Source organism: Scophthalmus maximus, chromosome 20, assembly GCF_022379125.1.
Source record: "Scophthalmus maximus strain ysfricsl-2021 chromosome 20, ASM2237912v1, whole genome shotgun sequence".
NCBI classification, from domain to species: Eukaryota; Metazoa; Chordata; class Actinopteri; order Pleuronectiformes; family Scophthalmidae; genus Scophthalmus; species Scophthalmus maximus.
The window spans coordinates 5,776,336-5,795,145 of NC_061534.1; the positions used below are offsets into that span (position 1 = coordinate 5,776,336).

General features: G+C 43.1%; 2 protein-coding genes across 3 annotated transcripts in view; one reads left to right on the forward strand and one right to left on the reverse strand.

The window, feature by feature from the left end:
• The first annotated feature begins 1,993 nt into the window (after nt 1-1,993).
• dusp4 (dual specificity phosphatase 4) lies at nt 1,994-11,678 on the forward strand. Its single transcript, XM_035608763.2, has 4 exons — nt 1,994-2,760; nt 4,210-4,337; nt 6,570-6,789; nt 8,703-11,678. Exons 1-4 carry the CDS (start codon nt 2,391-2,393, stop codon nt 9,089-9,091), a joined length of 1,107 nt encoding a protein of 368 aa, XP_035464656.1. The 5' UTR covers nt 1,994-2,390; the 3' UTR covers nt 9,092-11,678.
• A 3,167-nt stretch (nt 11,679-14,845) lies between these two features.
• tnksa (tankyrase, TRF1-interacting ankyrin-related ADP-ribose polymerase a) overlaps nt 14,846-18,810 on the reverse strand; it is a 63,919-nt gene continuing 59,954 nt past the window's right edge. For both annotated transcript variants that reach the window (XM_035607750.2, XM_035607749.2), the window contains one exon: nt 14,846-18,740. In XM_035607750.2, the coding sequence (XP_035463643.2) occupies nt 18,654-18,740 (87 nt within the window). In that variant the 3' untranslated portion in view covers nt 14,846-18,653. The remainder of the gene's footprint in view (nt 18,741-18,810) is intronic.

Below are 18,810 nucleotides of genomic sequence, written 5' to 3' on the forward strand. Positions count from 1 at the left end.
GTTGCGTGTGTGTGGACAACTCGAGGCTGCGAAGGCTGCGATCCAGCACTAGACATCATCCCTTTTTTTTTCTTCATCAATCATACAACCCCCACCTCATGTCATCCTTCATCCGCCCCCCCTCTTCCTCCCCTCGTCTGTTCAGCCTGTCACTGTCTCTGTCTTGTGTGTGTATTTTTAAATGCATGTATAGATAGATATGTAATAGATCATGACCATCCTTTTAGACATTTTATATTTTGTCTTTAATATTTATGTCTGCATGTGTTAGAACTATATATTATTATGGCCTGTAACACTAAATAATATGTATTGTGTAAAAATTCAAACATTTTGTATTGTAGTGTAAAAAAAAAGAAAAGAAAATTGAATGTCCTACAAATGGCAACAACTTCATTTTTCAACAAAAATACCTACAGTAAAAAAAAAAGTGTTGTTGTCTTATAACCAAGAACTGTCACACTTCCTTTCTTGAGGTTTGGCATATTTGCTTATTGTTGAATCTAGACCGTCTATACAGCCTCATTTTTTTTTTTTCGCCCTCTTTTTCGCCAGACAGAAAACATGACATAAATACTGCAGCGGCTCCCAGGAGCTCAAGCTGTTTGGAAGCAAGCAGCTTCTGATCCTGATCGTCTGCTCACAAGTGTCATCTCGACATGGCTTGTCAGATCGTGCTTGTTTTACATCAAGTTACATCTTGGAGGACTCATTAAAAATAAATCAGCCATACGACATTTCAGAGTTGGGCACAAAGGCCTAAAAAAAAAAGCCTTGCAAACAAAGATCCATATGCACATGTTGCTTTTTATGCCGCATGCTGTTTCCCCACATGAAACCCATTCATAATAAATGTAGCTGATAATCTTACTATATTAAAAATCATCTATTTTTACAGTCTGTTTATGTTTCAGCTCGAGCGCTTGCCTGTTTTGCAGCCACTCTGTTCGTGTCGCGGTGTTGCGTTTTTTTCCCTTCCCTCGTCCGCTGCCGTGCTGCTGCTCTCTCTATCCTCTCCACGCCATGGAAATGAGATCAACATGCAAATACCTGAGCACGCACGCTAAAGGCTGTGCAATAGAAGATGCAAATTACATATCCGCTTGCAGGTTTACACACCCGCACACGCACACACACACACACACACACACACAGATGCATATGCAAATGTACGCATGTGTGCGCAGTGCACATGCAGTACGGCACGGAGGCACACCCACCTGCAGTCCTGCACGTTTCCCAGCACATTACACCGCAGTCAGACTGAAATGATCCGTCTGTCTCTGAGTTTTAAACATTCTAGTCCAGTCAGGGATTAGAATAAATGTTTTTGGGCATTTAGTTTATTACAACTGACAAGTAAAACCGTGATATGATGATCAAAACTGCATCGGCCGATTTTTGAGAGCTGGCCGGGCAGAGGTCAACATTGAAGCATGCTAACGCTATTTTAATAAGTTGCTACGGCTAAAGTGTTAGCAAACATGTGTCTGCTTTTAGCACAGCTAGCATTAGCATTCTTTTTTTTTTCCAAATGACACATTTCATTCTGATAGTCGCTGTGTCTTTTAGCTGCCGTTTTGTCTCCAGCTAACCTGGCAGATGTGTGGTAAAAAGAAACTAAAGCTAATATGATTTACTGTCTTTCGTCACATGCTAGTTTGTCTGGCAGCGTATGGGCTGCCGCCATTTTGTGGGTTTATTTCACTGGTGGGTCAGGGGTCAAATCGGGCCTAAGCCCTCCACAAAACAAAGGTCAGCAGCTAATGGGACATCACACACTGGACTTTTTTTTTGTTTTTAATTTTAGTTTTGAATCTAAGTATGAGAAATGTTTAGGCCTATTAAACATCTGTTAGATTGATTAATTTTATCACATGAAAAACTGCTAATGATAATTCACGTGTGGCTTCATGGATGCAGTCCAATCTCCATCCACATCGCCTCCCGTTTTCATTGATGTCTGCGTTTTGTTCTTCTTCCTTGTGAATGAACGGCAGACGAGGGAATGGGACGGGAAGCTGCGCGCGTCGCGATAGGCTGCCGTCAGCTGACGTCACCTCCGCCGTGACGCTGTGCACCCATTCATAAAAAAAAAAAAAAGAGGAGGAGAAGAACAAGAGAGAGAAACAATCCCGAGGAGAACCACTCACGAGAGAAAGACGCGCAGGGCAGAACGACGGTGACCGGACTGTGCGTAATGAGTAGTGCGGCTAGAATGCGAGACGCGACGCGCAGATAGAGGAGACGCATCGCAGGATCCGTGCGCCTTCCCCGGGTTGGGAGGAGAGAGAGAGAGACACAGAGACAGAGACAGACAGAGACAGAGAGAGGAGGAGATCAGAGACAGTGCAGCTTCCACACGCAGCCCGGGCACGACGCGCGGAACCATGGACGAGCTGTGCGAGATGGACTGCACGGTGCTGAAGCGCATCCTGAAGGACGACAGCGGCAAGTGCCTGCTGCTCGACTGCCGCTCGTTCCTCGCGTTCAGCGCGGGCCACATCCGCGGCGCGGTCAACGCCCGCTGCAACACCATCGTGCGCCGCCGCGCCAAGGGCTCCGCGCTCAGCCTGGACCAGATACTGGCCGGCGACGAGGAGGTGCGCGGCCGCCTGCGCTCGGGCATGTTCTCCGCCGCGGTGCTGTACGACGAGCGCACGCAGGACGCCGAGGCGGTGAAGGAGGACAGCACCGTGACGCTGGTGCTCAACGCGCTGTGCAGGGACGCGTCCGGCACCGACATCTACCTGCTGAAAGGTGAATATGTTGCCGCTTCATCCGGCCCCGCTCCAAATGCGCACGACACCGACGTGGACGTTTGCATTTCAGGATGCAGCGTCGTTGGGTCCATTGAAGAACTGAATTGTGATGTAGCAAGCATTCATATTGAACCACGAGGAGCTGGGGAAATCCATATCATAAGAACACAACAATGATACATTTTAGTCTACAGAATCTATTATTCCATATTTAGATTGGGATGCACCAGTCCACCACTATTATCATGCAACTGTTGGCAGGTTTGTTTAGTCAACTATTGTTGTTAAGTCTTTACAATTTTCCTCTTGAATAAACCTTTTTATTATTTCATCATGAATATAATAAGAATCACGTCTCTACCAATACTTGGAGGATCATAATATGAATGTTACTGTCATCATTTATTCTTAAAATGGAGGCTTTAAAGAACAATAGGAGCCACTGATGATGATAATATTAATCTTAGCCGTGTTTCCTTAACCTATGTGGGTCGTTGCCTATTTTATTTTTTGACCAACGTAATCAATATTATTTTATTTGCCTCCGAACAGACACCAAATTTAATTGTGATCGAGGGATTTTGAAATATCCTGCCGACTGTGCCTGGTCTATTTTTGTGCATTTTCTTTTTTTTCTTCTTACAATACACACTCTCACTCAGTCACTCACAGCTACACACACACACACACACACACACACACACACACACACACACAGGCCAATGGCCGTGAGCTGAGTGAATGAGGTAATGCTGATGCCACTTCTAACCGGAGGGACTCACAGGACACACTTGGTCATTTAAGAAAGACTCCGCCTCGGGGGTAAATAACCGATGGTGAAGCAGTAAAATGTGAAATCGTTTTTTTTTTATATCACCAGACTATATTTAGACTGCAGGAAAATCTGAAAAGCAAAGCTGCTGCGAGCTGTGGCGCATTCTTTTTTGTGCGAATGTGAGTGTGTGAGTGTGTGTGTGTGTGTGTGTGCATCCTAATGACGCAGGCGCCTTGGAGCACAGGAGTGAATGTATGTACTGTAGCTTATGAAGACGAAATTCCCCCAGTTAATCTGATTTGATCCCCGAGGTGGAGGGATCAGTGGTCAGCCTGTCTGATGTATAAAAATAAGCAACGGGATGATGAAATTGTTTTTCCGGAGTGCAGGTCAGGGGTCAGTTTAATGGACTTTTTGTCGGATTCGTTTTGCAGGAGGAGAAAAATCCTGCGGCACGTGGGAATGTTAATGTGGGCACAATACTGCCTTTTGTTCCCTAAGCATGTTTCAGAGACTCCAAACATGTTCCTGCAGCGTCATGTCTGTGGTAGAGAATTCAGTCTCACATGCTTTACTATAACATTGTTTCTCACGCACTGTATCAGTCCTCTGCACATGATGCATCCCATCCTAAAGGACGCCATGTCTCTTTTCTTTTTCTCCTCCTTCCAGGCGGATACGATCGGTTTTTCACAGAATACCCAGAGTTTTGTTTGAAGACCAAATCCTTACCGTCGCTCAGCAGCCAGTCCAGCATTGACTCGGGCTGCTCGTCTTGTGGGACGCCGCACCACGACCAGGTAGAGCACACACACACACACACACACACACACACACACACACACACACACACACACACACACACACACACACACACACACACACAGAGTTCACGAGACCTGAACGCAAACTTTACCCTTCCACTTTCCACAGTGGAAAAAAAAAAGAAGCACAGTAAAGTATCAGGTCAGACGAATATAGGTCATGTGTGAGCAGCTTGTTGAAACTGTATAATGATGAGTGTTTTCATTTATCAAAAAATAATAATCCCAAAAGGCCTGTCACAAAGTCGTCCGACCAAAACAGAACGTGTTGAATAAAAGCAATCCAGTTTAGGATAACATGTAACAGAAAAAGGCAAGATAATGTTTTTATAATCGATAAGTAAATGATTAAAAGTTATAATTATTGAATTAATGTCCCTCAGCCGACCTATCGATAACGGTTTTGGCTTTCCATCCTGTGAACGCCACCCAGTTTCACACACACACACACTGACACTCACTGTGCAAACACTCGAGGCTGTTTGCCTTGTGCAACGGAACTCAACGGTTTCACGCAACTACGACTACTCATCGGCCTCTAGGCCACAGATTAAATTAATCACTCGTCTTATGATGGTTCACCTCTGATTCACCTCCTGTGTCACTTCCTGTGAACCTGGCCCCTTGCTTTTGTTTTGCCGCCCTGAGCATCGCAGATTTTATGAAATGCTCAACAACGTCACATGCGCCTTGGAGAGACAATTCAGCCTTTGTGTGCTCTTTAAGAAACAAATGCTGGATGTTCTCACAGGCCACACTGTCAGGTGGAGCTTTAAATTCGAATAATTGAAACTACAGCTTCCTGCTGCAGTATCAATATGATGGGCGGGGTTAACACCCCTCATGTATTTTTTTACCCCCACCCCCTCCCCCTCTCCACATTACATCTCTTACCAGTATCGATCATTTCATGACGCTGTGTCAGGAGCGCGGTCCGTCAGCGGCAGTGACATAAACAGAAAACGGCCCAAGTCGTCAATAGGTCCCACTGCCGGTATAGACCGCCAACAGCCTGACCTCTGCGGCCTAGTGACGGGGAAAACAACATTCACAATCGGAACATGCTCTGAGAAACTGTTACGTGTTGCAGTGAAAATATTTATTTTTATCTTTTAAAGTGAAAGGTTTGTGATTGTGAAGGGTGAAATCTAAACAATATGATCCACCATTACTATTTTCAACAAAAACTATCAACGTATTGATATTTTCTTATATGTTCCCCCAGACACTTTTCCCAGGACGTGTTGTAACAGTCCTTCGTGTTCTCGTTCAAATGCCATGTTAGTAATTTGTTTAGGTCTATATTTGTTATTTAGAAGAACTGACTTTCTGGGCAACTCTCGCCACGGGGCACGTTTGTCTCGGACAAACTGTTTTTTCCCGCAGATTATGATAAAATGACAAGTTTTGTCTCGGTTGAATGCAAATCACCAAGAAAAGTAAACTGCGAAGTCCGAAAAACAATCCCGCTGAGTCCTGTGACTGGAACGTGTTTTCACGCCGGTCAGTTGATCAGTCGCTCGGCTTCCGACACTGCGTTTTTCCATAAGTGGAAATAACTTGAGCTCGGGACAGAGACTAACAAAGTAAATGGCCCGTGTCAAATGACTCCGCATTCATTACACAGATAATAAGCCGCCCCTGTCTGATGGGAAGTGTGGGTTTAATGTGATTAACAGAGTATTCAAGGGAGGTCCTGCTTACGCAGAAGTCATCTGGCCTCCGCTGCACACAGTCAATTCTTTGTCTTATCGTGTGAGCTTTTAAAAAAATTCTTTAGTAAATTCTCGCTCACGTGGCTCTCTTAACGAGTTCCTAAGCAACTAAATGAATGAAGTATATCTATTAGAGGTGCAACAATTAATCGATTTGTAAACGACAAGTGATAATCGTTTAATTGCTTTAAGTAGTTTCTATGAAAAAAAATTCAAAATTCTCTGATGTTAGCTTCTTAATTGTGAACATTTTCTGGTAGCGAACGTAATATCTTTGGTTTGTGGACAAAACAAAAACATCATCGTGGGGTTAGGGAAACAACACCTCCGCCATTTTATGGACCAAACAACTAATCGATTGATCGAGAAAATAAACCACAGATTAATCGTTATTGAAAATAATCGTTAGTTGCAGCCTTAACGTCTAATACTCTTCATGTCTGATAACGAAGAAAAATGAATCAACCTCCCGTCTTGTCCCTTATTTGTCCAGGGCGGCCCGGTGGAGATCCTCCCATTCCTCTACCTCGGCAGCGCCCTCCACGCCTCGAAGAAGGAGGTCCTGGACGCCATCGGCATCTCCGCCCTGCTGAACGTGTCGGCCGACTGTCCCAACCACTTCGAGGGCGCGTACCAGTACAAGTGCATCCCCGTGGAGGACAACCACAAGGAGGACATCAGCTGCTGGTTCCTGGAGGCCATCGAGTTCATAGGTGAGTGAGTTAGCGTGGTGCGATTTTTATCCCATGAGTCGTGGGGTGTTTGCTTTTAGGTCACATCATTACTAGGTCATATTGCGTCAATTTTGTTTGTTGATTTCATTTTGTCATTTTGGTGGAATGTTTTTTTTTTTGTACATCTTTTGCAGTGCTAGGACATTACATGTGAAAAAGCAGCAAATTCTAACATTTGGAAACATCAAATATTTATTTGCTTTAAAATTGACAATAGATGATTATCAAACTAGTTGCACATCATTTTCTCTCAATCTTCCTCTGGATCTTCTGTCTCAGTTTCAACCACGGTGGCTCATCTCCGCTCCGTGTTATCTAAACATTCCTCTCCCTCTTTTTTTTTTTTATCTCGGATGAAACCAGAAATGTAAAGCGCATCGCTTCTTGTCTGGAGCCTGACGATCATTCCCCGGGGAAAAAAAGAGCTTTCGTAGAAATGCAGTGGGGGAAAAAAAGGCTTTTCAGGCCCATGATGACAAATCAGACACATCCGGCGAATTATTATTTCCAAGTAGCCGTTTATCTCAGCAGACTTTACAGATAGAGAAAAGAAAGAGGGGAACCTACCAGAATCGAATCAGATTAATCTATTAGGACATAAAGACGTCATACAGTAGAAAAAACTCGAGGAGTGCATTTGAAATTATAAAAAATATTCCCGATCAATCATTTCTCTGCGGCAGAATTTCAGATATGTGTGTTTGCGTAGATAATGTAGGCAAGTGTGAGCTTTGCTTCTGCTCTGCATATCCATGCTGTGTGCTGACACGGTGTGTGCGTGTGAGGGTGTGTGTGCTGTTTCCGTGCCGAGTGTATGTTCGCGTATGTGTGTGTGTGTGTGTGTGTGTGTGTAGGTACTGGTATGCGTCATAGTTAGCTGCTGTGGGTTCCGAGTCTGACTCATCCACTGTTACCGGGTGAACAGACGCTGTGGTGAAGTTACCTGAAATATGTGTGTGTGTGTGTGTGTGTGTGTGTCTGTGCTTTTAGAGGAACGGCAGTGAACATTCTTCGATCTTGTATAATTCTGCTCATGTGCGAGGAAGCGAGCACGTAGTGAACAGGATCCAAAGCAGTGATTTCATATTCAACCATCAGCGTGTGGAGCAGTGGTGGAAAATTAGATTAAATCCATCAACATGAAAAAAGAAAATGAAGTCCCTCCATTATCTCCGTCACATTGTGTGCTTCTAATTTCCTGCCGTCCGCCACACACATGCTCCAGGACATTGCCGGCAATGTCCAACTAATTAATGCAAACTGATGATGTTCAGAAAACGCAGTTACTGTGAAAATGCTTTTCATTTCAAAGAATTACTTCAATCTGGTCACTCACAGTGACAGAGTTACAGTGTGTGTGTGTGTGTGCGTGTGAACGCGCTGAAAGACCGCAGAGACATAAATAGGACGGAGGGGAGGAAGTGTGAAAGACGGGGCCTGGTGACTCAATTTAAAAACCTTATTTTTTCACTTCCTTGTCTTCCAGTTTAATGTGATTTGCTGCTTTCTCACTTTGAGGTTAGTTTACCGATTTGGCTGCACGCGGAGAGGGGAAGGGAGGCAAGGCGTCACTGTACATCTGTTGTGGTTTTAAAATAACTGGTGGCTGTGAAAAAAAAAGAGTATCTTTTTGAATTGGAATTATTAAGAACATAGACTGTAGAAATATGGACGTAATTATCATGTTCGTTCTTTACGAGAACAAACACGTACTTCAGATTATTTTCATCGTCCATGATGACAAAGGAAACATGAACAACAAAAATGCAAGGCTTTACTGTACCACTCACAAAATGTGGTGTCATTTAATAGATGTAGAGTGAAATAAATATATTGTCCATGGAAACATCTGACCTTTAACCTCTCTCTCCCCCCCTCTCTCGTCTTCTCAGATTCAATAAGAGACTCCAGTGGGCGAGTGCTGGTCCACTGTCAGGCGGGCATCTCCCGCTCCGCCACCATTTGCCTGGCCTACCTGATGAAGAGGAAGCGCGTGCGTCTGGACGAGGCCTTTGAGTTTGTGCGCCGGCGCCGCAGCATCATCTCCCCCAACTTCAGCTTCATGGGCCAGCTGCTGCAGTTCGAGTCGCAGGTGCTCGCCACCTCGTGCGCCGCCGAGGCGGCCGCCACCGCGAGCCCGCTCCTCGGGCCCAAGTCGTCGGCGACCACCACCTCCACGACGGCCACGCCCACCTCGCCGTTCATCTTCAACTTCCCCGTCTCGGTGGTGAACACCGCCTACCTGCACCACAGCCCGCTCACGACCTCGCCCGGCTGCTGATGGACAGCTCCGGTCACTGCCAACCCGCCCCCCTCCGACGGACTTATGTGAGCACAGACTGGGCTGCCATTGGCTGCAAGAGCTGTCAGTCAGACTGAAACCGCTGTAGTTTGTACATGCTTCCAGGGCGGGGAGGTGAGACACGTCACGGTGCCTGATTCAAGAACTTTTTTTTAAGTTCAGAAACCAGCCGACGCTCCTCCTTCCATTTTAACACGAGATTTTACTCAAACTGACCAAAAATGAACTGGCTTTCGACATTGAACGAGCTCGGATGGAGTGTTGGACTGACGTTTACTGAAGAGAGACACTCTTCCTCGACAAATAAAACAAGACAACAACAACAACACAAAGAGGCACACACTGACACAGAGAGGCGTAAGCAGCAGCACACACTCTTCTTCTCTCTCTCTCTCTTTCTGACACACACACACACACACACACACATTCACACATTCACGACTACCAACAGAATAAGCTCAGTATGAAGGCAGGGTCTGTTGCTATGGAGACGACAGGTCTTTGGGAGAGGAGATGGACACAGGAAGGAAGGAGGAATTTTAAGCACCCCGCTCCTTCCCCCTGTGTGTGTGTGTGTGTGTGTGTGTGTGTGTGTGTGTGTGTGTGTGTGTGTGTGTGTGTGTGTGTGTGTGTGTGTGTGTGTGTGTGTGTGTGTGTGTGTGTGTGTGTGTGTGTGTGTGTTGGGGGGGTAGACAAAAGAGATGGATGGAAAAAAAAAAAGGGAAGGAGGACGGTGATAGAAAGCAGGAGCCTCTTCAGTGACAGGTGCTCTGCCGGCAATCCGACCGGAGCTTCCTGTCTTTCCTACGTCCTCTTCCTCTCTCCGTCCGTCCCCCTCGTCATCTCCTTTTCATCCTTTTATATTCCTCCCTCCTTTTCTCCTCCTCCTCCCCCTCCTCCTCCTCCTCCTCCTCCTCTTCTCATCTCTGCCTCTCATCTTCACACCTTCCGCCCCCCGTCGCCTCTGCTCCTCATCTTCTTCTTCCCTGAAGATAAATAAAAAAGGACGCCCAAATAAAATGGCCCCTTGTAAAATACCGCGCTGGGAACCCACCCCCCCTTCAGCAGGCCCCCCCCGATAGTCACCTCCAGGAAACTCCCTTACAAAAAAATATATATTGTTTTAGATGACAGGGTTGAAAGATAAATCATAAGAACTTTACATCTTCAAGCACAACGGCCCCCAGAGGACAGTCACTTAAAGGACCAATGCTGGTCGATTTGTATCATTTACCTCATTATTTTTAAATGATCAATTTATCACTGTTGATCTTTTTTGTCCAAAACTTGGAAGACACTGGTTTTAGGTTTGTTCCTGCGACTCCAATGAACTGAAAACACTGGGAAGCTTTGGAAATATATTGTTATATTTTCAGATAATTAATGGGCTAAAATGTTCACCGCCAGCAAATAGTCCCTTAATTGTTTGTGCCTTGTACATAAAGGTATTCAATGGACATTTTTTATTTCTTTTTTTGTATTTTTAGCTGCTAGAGAGCAGATTTCTTTTCTTTTTTTTTTTTTTTAGCATTTCAGCATTGCAAACTCTAATTCCACAAGGTCAAAGGAGCAAGAGCTTCACTCTTCATCCTTGCATTTGTGAAGAACTCTGGGTAATTAAACACATTACATAAATAATAATCCTGCAACCATTTTGGGTTCCTAATCATTATATTCACAAGATTCACTGATCCATCTAAAATCAACACTTTTACTTTTGTTCCTCACAAAAAAACAAGTTAGAAAAGGATTTTAAGCTTTGACCTTCGTGGCCACAATCCAATGAGATAAGAAGTTGCCCAAAACATTTCTCTCTGATAAACACAGCAGCCATTAACCCTCCTCTGTTTATGAAGAATGTCCACAGTCCTCTCCATAGCACAAAATTCATTAAGTCACCAAAAACAATAAAAAAAAAAATCAGGTCGAATCTTCATAATTTCATAATTTGAGACTCTGTATTGCTTCTGCTTTCGACCAGGCCGAGCTCTACACTCTGTGCTGGACGTCCAAAGGCACAAAGTCCCACCGCGGTGGCTTTTATACCCGAGGCCTGATGTATGCACAAAACACACACACGCACACACACAGAAACACAGGGTTTCAAAGACAAATCAAACCTTTTTTCCCCCACGTTTTTGAAGATTGTCGGCACCGATCTCTGTAGCACTTTGAAGTGACGCAATACTGTATTTATAATTTATGATTGATTTGCACATCATGGTGATGTTAGACTGACTAGACTTTGCATAAAGACATTTTGTACAACGTAGAGAGAGAGAGAGAGGAGAACCAATCAATGAATAACGCAATACTTTGTACACGACCGTGTGGTCTGTACGTGTCTGTCTGTCGGCCTCTCTGTGTAAGTCCATCTGTCCTGGTTGTCTCTGTCTGCAGAGTTGTTTACCCATCATGGCAATATCAATCCTAACACGTGGACATTTATATATATATAAATTTAAAAAAGCAAACAATTTTCCCTCGATTTTATTGTGGAATGAATGATCTCTGCGTTTATTTATTACTGAAGATCCACTGTTGAATAAACAATGTTCTTAATTAAGTTGTATGTGTTTTTTTCCTTTGTATGAGGGAACATAATTGATAAGGAAAATTATTATCATTAATAAGACAACAACTTAGCATCATAAATGGATTCCTGGGAAATAAAGGTATTTAGGTGATCACACACAAGTAAACATAATCGAGACATGTTGTCGTCTAAACTCAAACCGCGAGGCGGAAAGAAGAAAAAAATTCTGAATTACTCATCTATCACAGATGGGCGACATAACGTTGTTGGAGCAAGTAGAAGCTTTATTTATTTTTTTAAACTGAAGTGGGTGGACAGAAACTAACACATCCAGACTTATGTAATGCAGTGTAATGTAATATGGCAAGGATGATGATTGCCTTTGCGTAGCTGAAACCTTTTAAATTTCTTTATAGATTAAGAACAGATTTTAAGGTGTAAGAAAAAATACTAGTTTATGTAGCATAACAGTATATATATTGGTAAATGTGTAACATGTCCCCGCAGATGCAGAACATGGCTCTTTGATCCCAGCATCCCATGGGTTAATTAAATAGGTTTTAGAAAAAGAACATATCACCAAAAAAAAAACCAACTACTCAACAGCTGTTGGATTTTCCTGCTGTTGTCTCTAATGCCATATGCAGGTAATTCTCTAATTGCGCTTTAATTGATATATAACAACACATAATCTTCAACCGAAGCCCTTTAAAGTGTGATGATTAAAAAACAATAGGGAATGTGTCATTTGAAATTCAGAGAAACCGCTGAGGCATAAACAATCTATGTATTTCATTTACTTATCATTTACTTATTTCACTGCTACAGAAAGCAGGTGTAGGCGTGCAGCGCCATCCAGTGGTGGCAACGTGTACTTGTATTCAGGAGGCCTATCAACATCATAAACGTATTCTTCATCACTCCTGGACACGTGATTAATCTTGTTTGTTTGACATGGTTCTGCCTTATTACACGATTTTTTTGAAAATCAATTCACAGGTGAAAATTTTGTTTTCAAATTCACCGATTTTATATTACACTACTGTAATATTCTGATAATGTATGTGTTTCCGTGCGCATTTGCTTTATGGAGTAGTTCGCAGCAGATGTGTGAAACAGCGCCCCCTAGAAGGTAAAAGACAAGTGCCCCGCCTGCCTGAGAGGTCAAAGGTGGTACTGCACGCGGGAGGCCAGGTGAAGCTGATTGACGTTGATTGATTAGAAACAAAGATCGGTGTGGGATTCAGGAGCTGCCGCGACTCTGTCTGTTATATACAGTCTATTGTCTGTTCGCACGTTTGGCCCCATTTCAAAAACTCCTGCCAAATAATTATGAAGCAACAAATGAGGAGAGTTTGTTTTGGCAGATCAATTTCTCGGACATTAACCAGTTGTTCTTACGTCATGAAGAAAAGAAGAACTGACTCCGGCGTCACGTAACGTAAGTCGATCTCTCTACTGATGCAGACGTTTAATGTCTGTGTGAATTATTGTGTCTATGTTGTTGTGTTGTTTTATTTATATCCCTGAATCTTCCTGATCTTATTGCTGTTGTCAAAAAGAAACATTTACGGATAATGTTCACAGGAGCCTTGAATCATCTCTTCACTGATTCACTTCTCTGTGGTTGTTGATGTCCTTGTTTTTGTGTACATTTAAAACTGAGCTGGTCATATCTGATTGTGATCTTATTCAGATTATATATATTGGTGGCATCATTCATGTGTTTACATGAGTTGTGGAGATTTAGGTGTTGTTTTTTTGTATGTGAATGCTTAAAATTCCGAGCCTGTGTTCTGGTAATTGAATGTCACAGTAATTCCCGTGGTATGGAAGTGAAGGGAGGACGATAATAAAATAATTTAGTCAGAATTTTTTTTTTTTTCCTTGTGTGCATTATGAATGTGTCAACTCAATTTAACATAATGAAATGAAAGTAAAATTGACTTTTAATTTCCAACCAGGCAAAGCAAACTGTATTTTAATTGCATTTATAGATTTTTAGCACATTTCCAATGAAAAATGTCAGCCGCCCAGTGTTCAAGGGAGTTTTTCATTTTAGCAGTAATCAGGCATTTTTTTTATTATCATCATTATTTTAATGTCACACAAATTTATATTTGTATTTTTTTGAGGGGCTTAAACAGTAATTAAACCTTATTTTTTCTTTATTTATTTTTAAAGTGACAGTATCCTACATTGCACCATATGCGTTTTGATAACCTGTCAATCTTTGCTTCCTCACATGTGTTTGTTAATCGATATCACTGCTAAACTGAGCTCATTCAGAGTGAAGTTAACTGTCTCCTCTGGCTCAGCAGCTGCAGATGTGCCTGTGTGTGGGGCTTCAATGTGCCCGAGCTGCCTTTTGGTTAGATGGATTACGGAAAAAGAAAAAAAAAGTTTGATTGTCTGTCTCTATTTATATGTGGAGGAAAGGGTGACTCTGCTTCCTCTCACCATCTTGATTCGCCATCCCGACGAGTTGTTAACGGTTGATCAATCGCCGTGTTTCTCTCTTCTTAAATGGCTGCCGACAACGATTTTCGCCCGCCTCGTGGTCATTTGTCCCTCGGCACAAACAGGAAATCAATTTGCGCGCTACAGGAAACCGGCTGTAATGGAAGTTTTAAGACAGTTAACTGCCTCCCTATTCTCAGACGAGGAAATAAATGCGCTTACTTCTTTTTTTTTTATTTGGAGATGAAACCTCTTGTTTTGGTCCAGAAGGGCAGTGATGAAAACAGGTGGTAGTTTCACAGTGAATTAGTGCAGTGGAAGTTCAGAGGCTGTTGTTTGCGCGCACTGATTCAAAACTACATCCCACAAATGTATATGATTATTTTTTTAACCTTAAAGCTACAGTGTGTCATTTTTGTACTTTTCTGGCGGCATCTGGTGGTAAAGTTGCAAACTTGTACCACCACAAATTCAACGCGAATGCGACGCCATGTTTGCGACGTTGTCCACCTCATGTAACTAAATTTAACTCATTCAAAGTTGATGAAGAAACATCTATTCTTTGTTGCAGGTGATTATACATATATGAACACATCGCTATGGACAATATATTCAATTTCTGTGAGTAAGTTCTTCTAAATATTACACACTGCAGCTTTAATATTGCTCCCCAAAAGGGGAAGATGAGTTGAGAAGTAAATCCTCTCTAGGTGAAGAAAAAAACACAACCACAAGGACACTTTATAAGTTCTTTTTATTAATGTTTTTCTTCTGTACAGGAGTGAGGCGTGTGTCAGTTCCATGTCAGCTGGTCAGCAGCTCTGTACAACAGGAGGTCAAACGCAACTGATGTTGAAAAAATGTGTTAATTCAACTTACGTGGCTTCTGTTAGGAAAAAAGCCGCTGGCACGCACGCAACGCACACACTCTTCAAACTATTTACAAGAAAAGATGGCGGCCTGGCTCTCGATACAGATAAGTGGAGACAGACCAGCTAAAAACACAAATTCAGATGGTTATCATCAGATAAGTCTTTGAAAAACTAAAAACAAACAAACAAGAACTCAAAATGATCCATTAAAAGGCCCATCTGGAGTTAGTTTATATACAGTCTCATTTAAAACAAAGCCCAATGGCAAATAGATCCGACGGTGCTGTTGACCGCCACCTGATCCGTCTGCCCGACGGTGATGCTTCCACCTCACCCGAAAAGTTCGCTCTGGATCAGAGATGTCGCAAAAGGCGTTAAAATGGGAAAATGTTTAGCTCGTCTCCGAAAACGTTTGTTAAACTTTAATCTGAGCTTTGTAAAATTGAGCTCTGAGAAATAAAAACATACTTGACATAGGGATATATAATCGTACACGGTGTGTCCTCTGTGCTCTTTTAATTTTCCATTTGGAAAAAACTTCTTGGCATTACAATATCATTTCAAGCCTATTAGTTTTTCTGCTGTAGTCATCAGTTGTTGTTTTGTCTACGTACTCATTTTAATTTCTCCGTTTTAATGCATTTCCTCCCCCGCAGTGAATCACTTTGTAATTTGTTGACATGTGAAGCCGCAGAAATAATTTCTGTTATCGTCCATTTGCTATCGGGATGTGAAACACTGCTATCTAACGCGTGGGCTGCAAAACTGAGAGGAGGAAAGGCCGACGTGGAAACATCACAGTGTGCGACGGAAAGGTTAAGTTCATTAGTTTGAGCGTTTAAGCGGCTATTTGGAGCTGAGAGCCGACTCCTCACCGAATCAGAGATTTCAGGCTCAGTTGACACTCACGAGGATCGAACGTTTGTTTGGACTCAGACCAGCGTCATCTTCACCTTCCCCTTGAAAGTGCAAATCGGCTGAAATCTGAGTTTGAGTGGCAGACAACTGCAACGTCCGGATAAACTGAAATTAAACGCCGGAGCAGCTTTGTTAGTCTAGAGTCAATTTGCTTTTGTGTTCAAATTAAAACACAGCGTTCCCAGCTGGAGAAATCCTTTTTGACAAGCAGATATATAAACGAGCAAACTCCCTGCTACTGTTTGATTTGGGTTGACCTCCATCACGAGTTTGCAAAGGAATCAAAGGCAATGTTTTTATGTTCAAAAACGATTAAGGCCACTTTCATTTCCATTCCCGAGACCTTCAGCACTGACGCGATCGACATTAAAGAAACTGAACTCATGCGTGGTCCCGTTGTAGTGTACAGTGTCATCAATTAAAGATAATACACTTAAATAATAAAAATATCGACAGGAAAAACATGGCAGAGTAGTTAAAAAAAGAAAACATCAGTTCAAGCTCACAGTACATACTGTAGTGTGAGGAGTTAGATAATGCTGTTGTCTGTCGTACACGAAGGTGTCGGCATAAATGTTTGTTTCAAACAATTATAGCTCATGTTTATGTACGACAAGATGCGTTTATCCTCCACTTCAGTCAAGCTGCAGATTTCTGGTAATGTATCTTTTGTGACAAAGCTCACTTCACATTTTCTTAATGTTTTGAGGAGTGTAAACGCAAGAGATTAAAGATGATGAAACAATAAAAAGTGTAAATAAAGAAGAAAAAAACAAACAAATATCACGGTGTAGAAAATAATAACATACTATACTGGATGTGCTCTTCAATTCAATACCGCAAGTCAGCCACTTCCTCTGTTGCACCACTAGGAGGCATCGACAAGTTTCCAGGTAGAGAGGAAAGGGGCCAGAAGGCAGCAGGTTCAAGTAAACAACAACAACAACAACAACAACAACAACACAGGGGAAACGTGGGGCCCTTCTGAGAGACATTAAAAACAACAATGAATTAAAAAACACAAGAAGAGAGGTGTTGAATGTTGAAGCTGCAACCAGACGAGATCAAGATCGCCACAGTTTTCACATCAACACTCTGAGGAGCCCACCTTTCATAAACCATCTCCTGTAGCAACTTTAGAAACATGTCCGACCCAGTCGGGGTGATTTGTTTTTGGGCCCTTGTTTATCAGGTGACCTGGGGTCGGTAAACATACGCATCAGCTGTAAACGCCCCGACTGTTTTTGTAGTAGTTAAGAGTCGTCGAATGCAGCTTTGAGTGACTTGTAACAGTGTGTTCACGCATGTACTTTTATAATAGGAGTGTCACAACCTGGTCCCGGGTGGTTCTCCTGGTTCTGGTAAAAGAGTTTGGTCTAGTTTAACACTAGCTGGGCTGGAATGAGCAGCAGCCACCATGTCAAAGGGGCAGTGAGCGATTCTAAAGCAACACAAGTTTTGTAAAAATCAGCGAATATTTCCTCACGGCTCACTAGCTGTCAGTTCTAACAAAAAAAACGGCGCGGACCACACGACACGGCGAGTGCAGTTTGTAAACATCAGTCGTCGGCGCCTTAAGAGACGCGCCAGTGGCGCTGAAACAAGTTTTCTCCAAAATCGCTTACTGCCCCTTTAATATTAAAACTGAGTTTTAAGAAAACCAAAACTAAACTGTCAGTAGTAACACAAGACTTTGTTTTCATGTGTATTGCTGGCAAATTAAAAAAAACATCTGTTCCATTATGAAGAAATTAAGGCTCAGATTGGTGTGTTTAGGGGCATGTTGGCTTGATTGACAGGTGTCTCGCCTATGCCACTGGTTACTGCTTCACTGTCTGGATCATGAGGTGGGTCCGTGTGACTGGCGGCTGCAGGAGGTGGGTCCCGGTAGTGAACTGCACTGGGAGCTGCAGTGGATTGTGGTCCTCTGTTTGTGTTTTCTGCTTATTGACTTCTGGGCATTTTGTCCACAGTAATCTCTTTCACGTCTCCGTGCTCACGCTCGCTACACGGCGTCCCTCCGTGTTTGCAGGCGGGAAGGATGCGAGCAGACATGGGGAAATGTTTCTTGTGTACATGAGCCTCATTGGTAGAAAAAAAAAGTGACAAGCTGCAACAGAGGCCACGCTGGATTCCTGTTCTCTCGACGCGACAACTGCTGTTTTCTGGATAAAAAGGCTCGGGGTGTTGTTGTGTTGCCGTGGATGATGCACAAAGCCCAAGGAGGACACGATATCGAAACGACACATTTTTTAAAAGCTGGGGATGGAATACATGAGTGGTGCAAAGGTGCAAAATCATGGGGCCCGTTGGTTTTGCTTTCGACTGTGTCCTGGTCTAATTGCTCTCTAGATTGTTTTTAGAATCAAACCACAGGCCGGCAAATTTACAACTTAGCTTACTGGTACATTTCCAGACACATCGATCAAACCATTTGCCCTTTGTCTTGGAAAATTAGATCCAATTAATTACAGAACCTGATAGATTTTTTTTTTGCTCTCTTGCTGCTTTGGACTGTGCATGTATCACACCCCCGAAACTCAAAAAGACCCCGTCCTCTTTTCTTCCTTCTGTTTAGACACGTTGATGTCTGATTCCGAGGATCGTCCGCCTGCTCCGACACTCCACCTCTCCCACCCCGAGTTCAATCTCTGGAGACTTTGAAACGCAGGCTAGTTCAGTTCTGGCTTCTCTTAAGAACGCGGGTTTAGTCCACTGCAGTCCGGCCGAGTCTGGATCCGGTTGAGACGGTGTTTTAAGACTTCTGCTCGGCTGTGGCCGCAGGCGTGGCCGGACTCTCCGGCTTCCCGATCTGGTAGGTGATCAAGTACTCCGGGTAGGCCTGAGAAACAACAGAGAAAGAAATATTTTGATTAATGGCTCAAGTCCTTTATTTAAAAGAAAGTTAATCT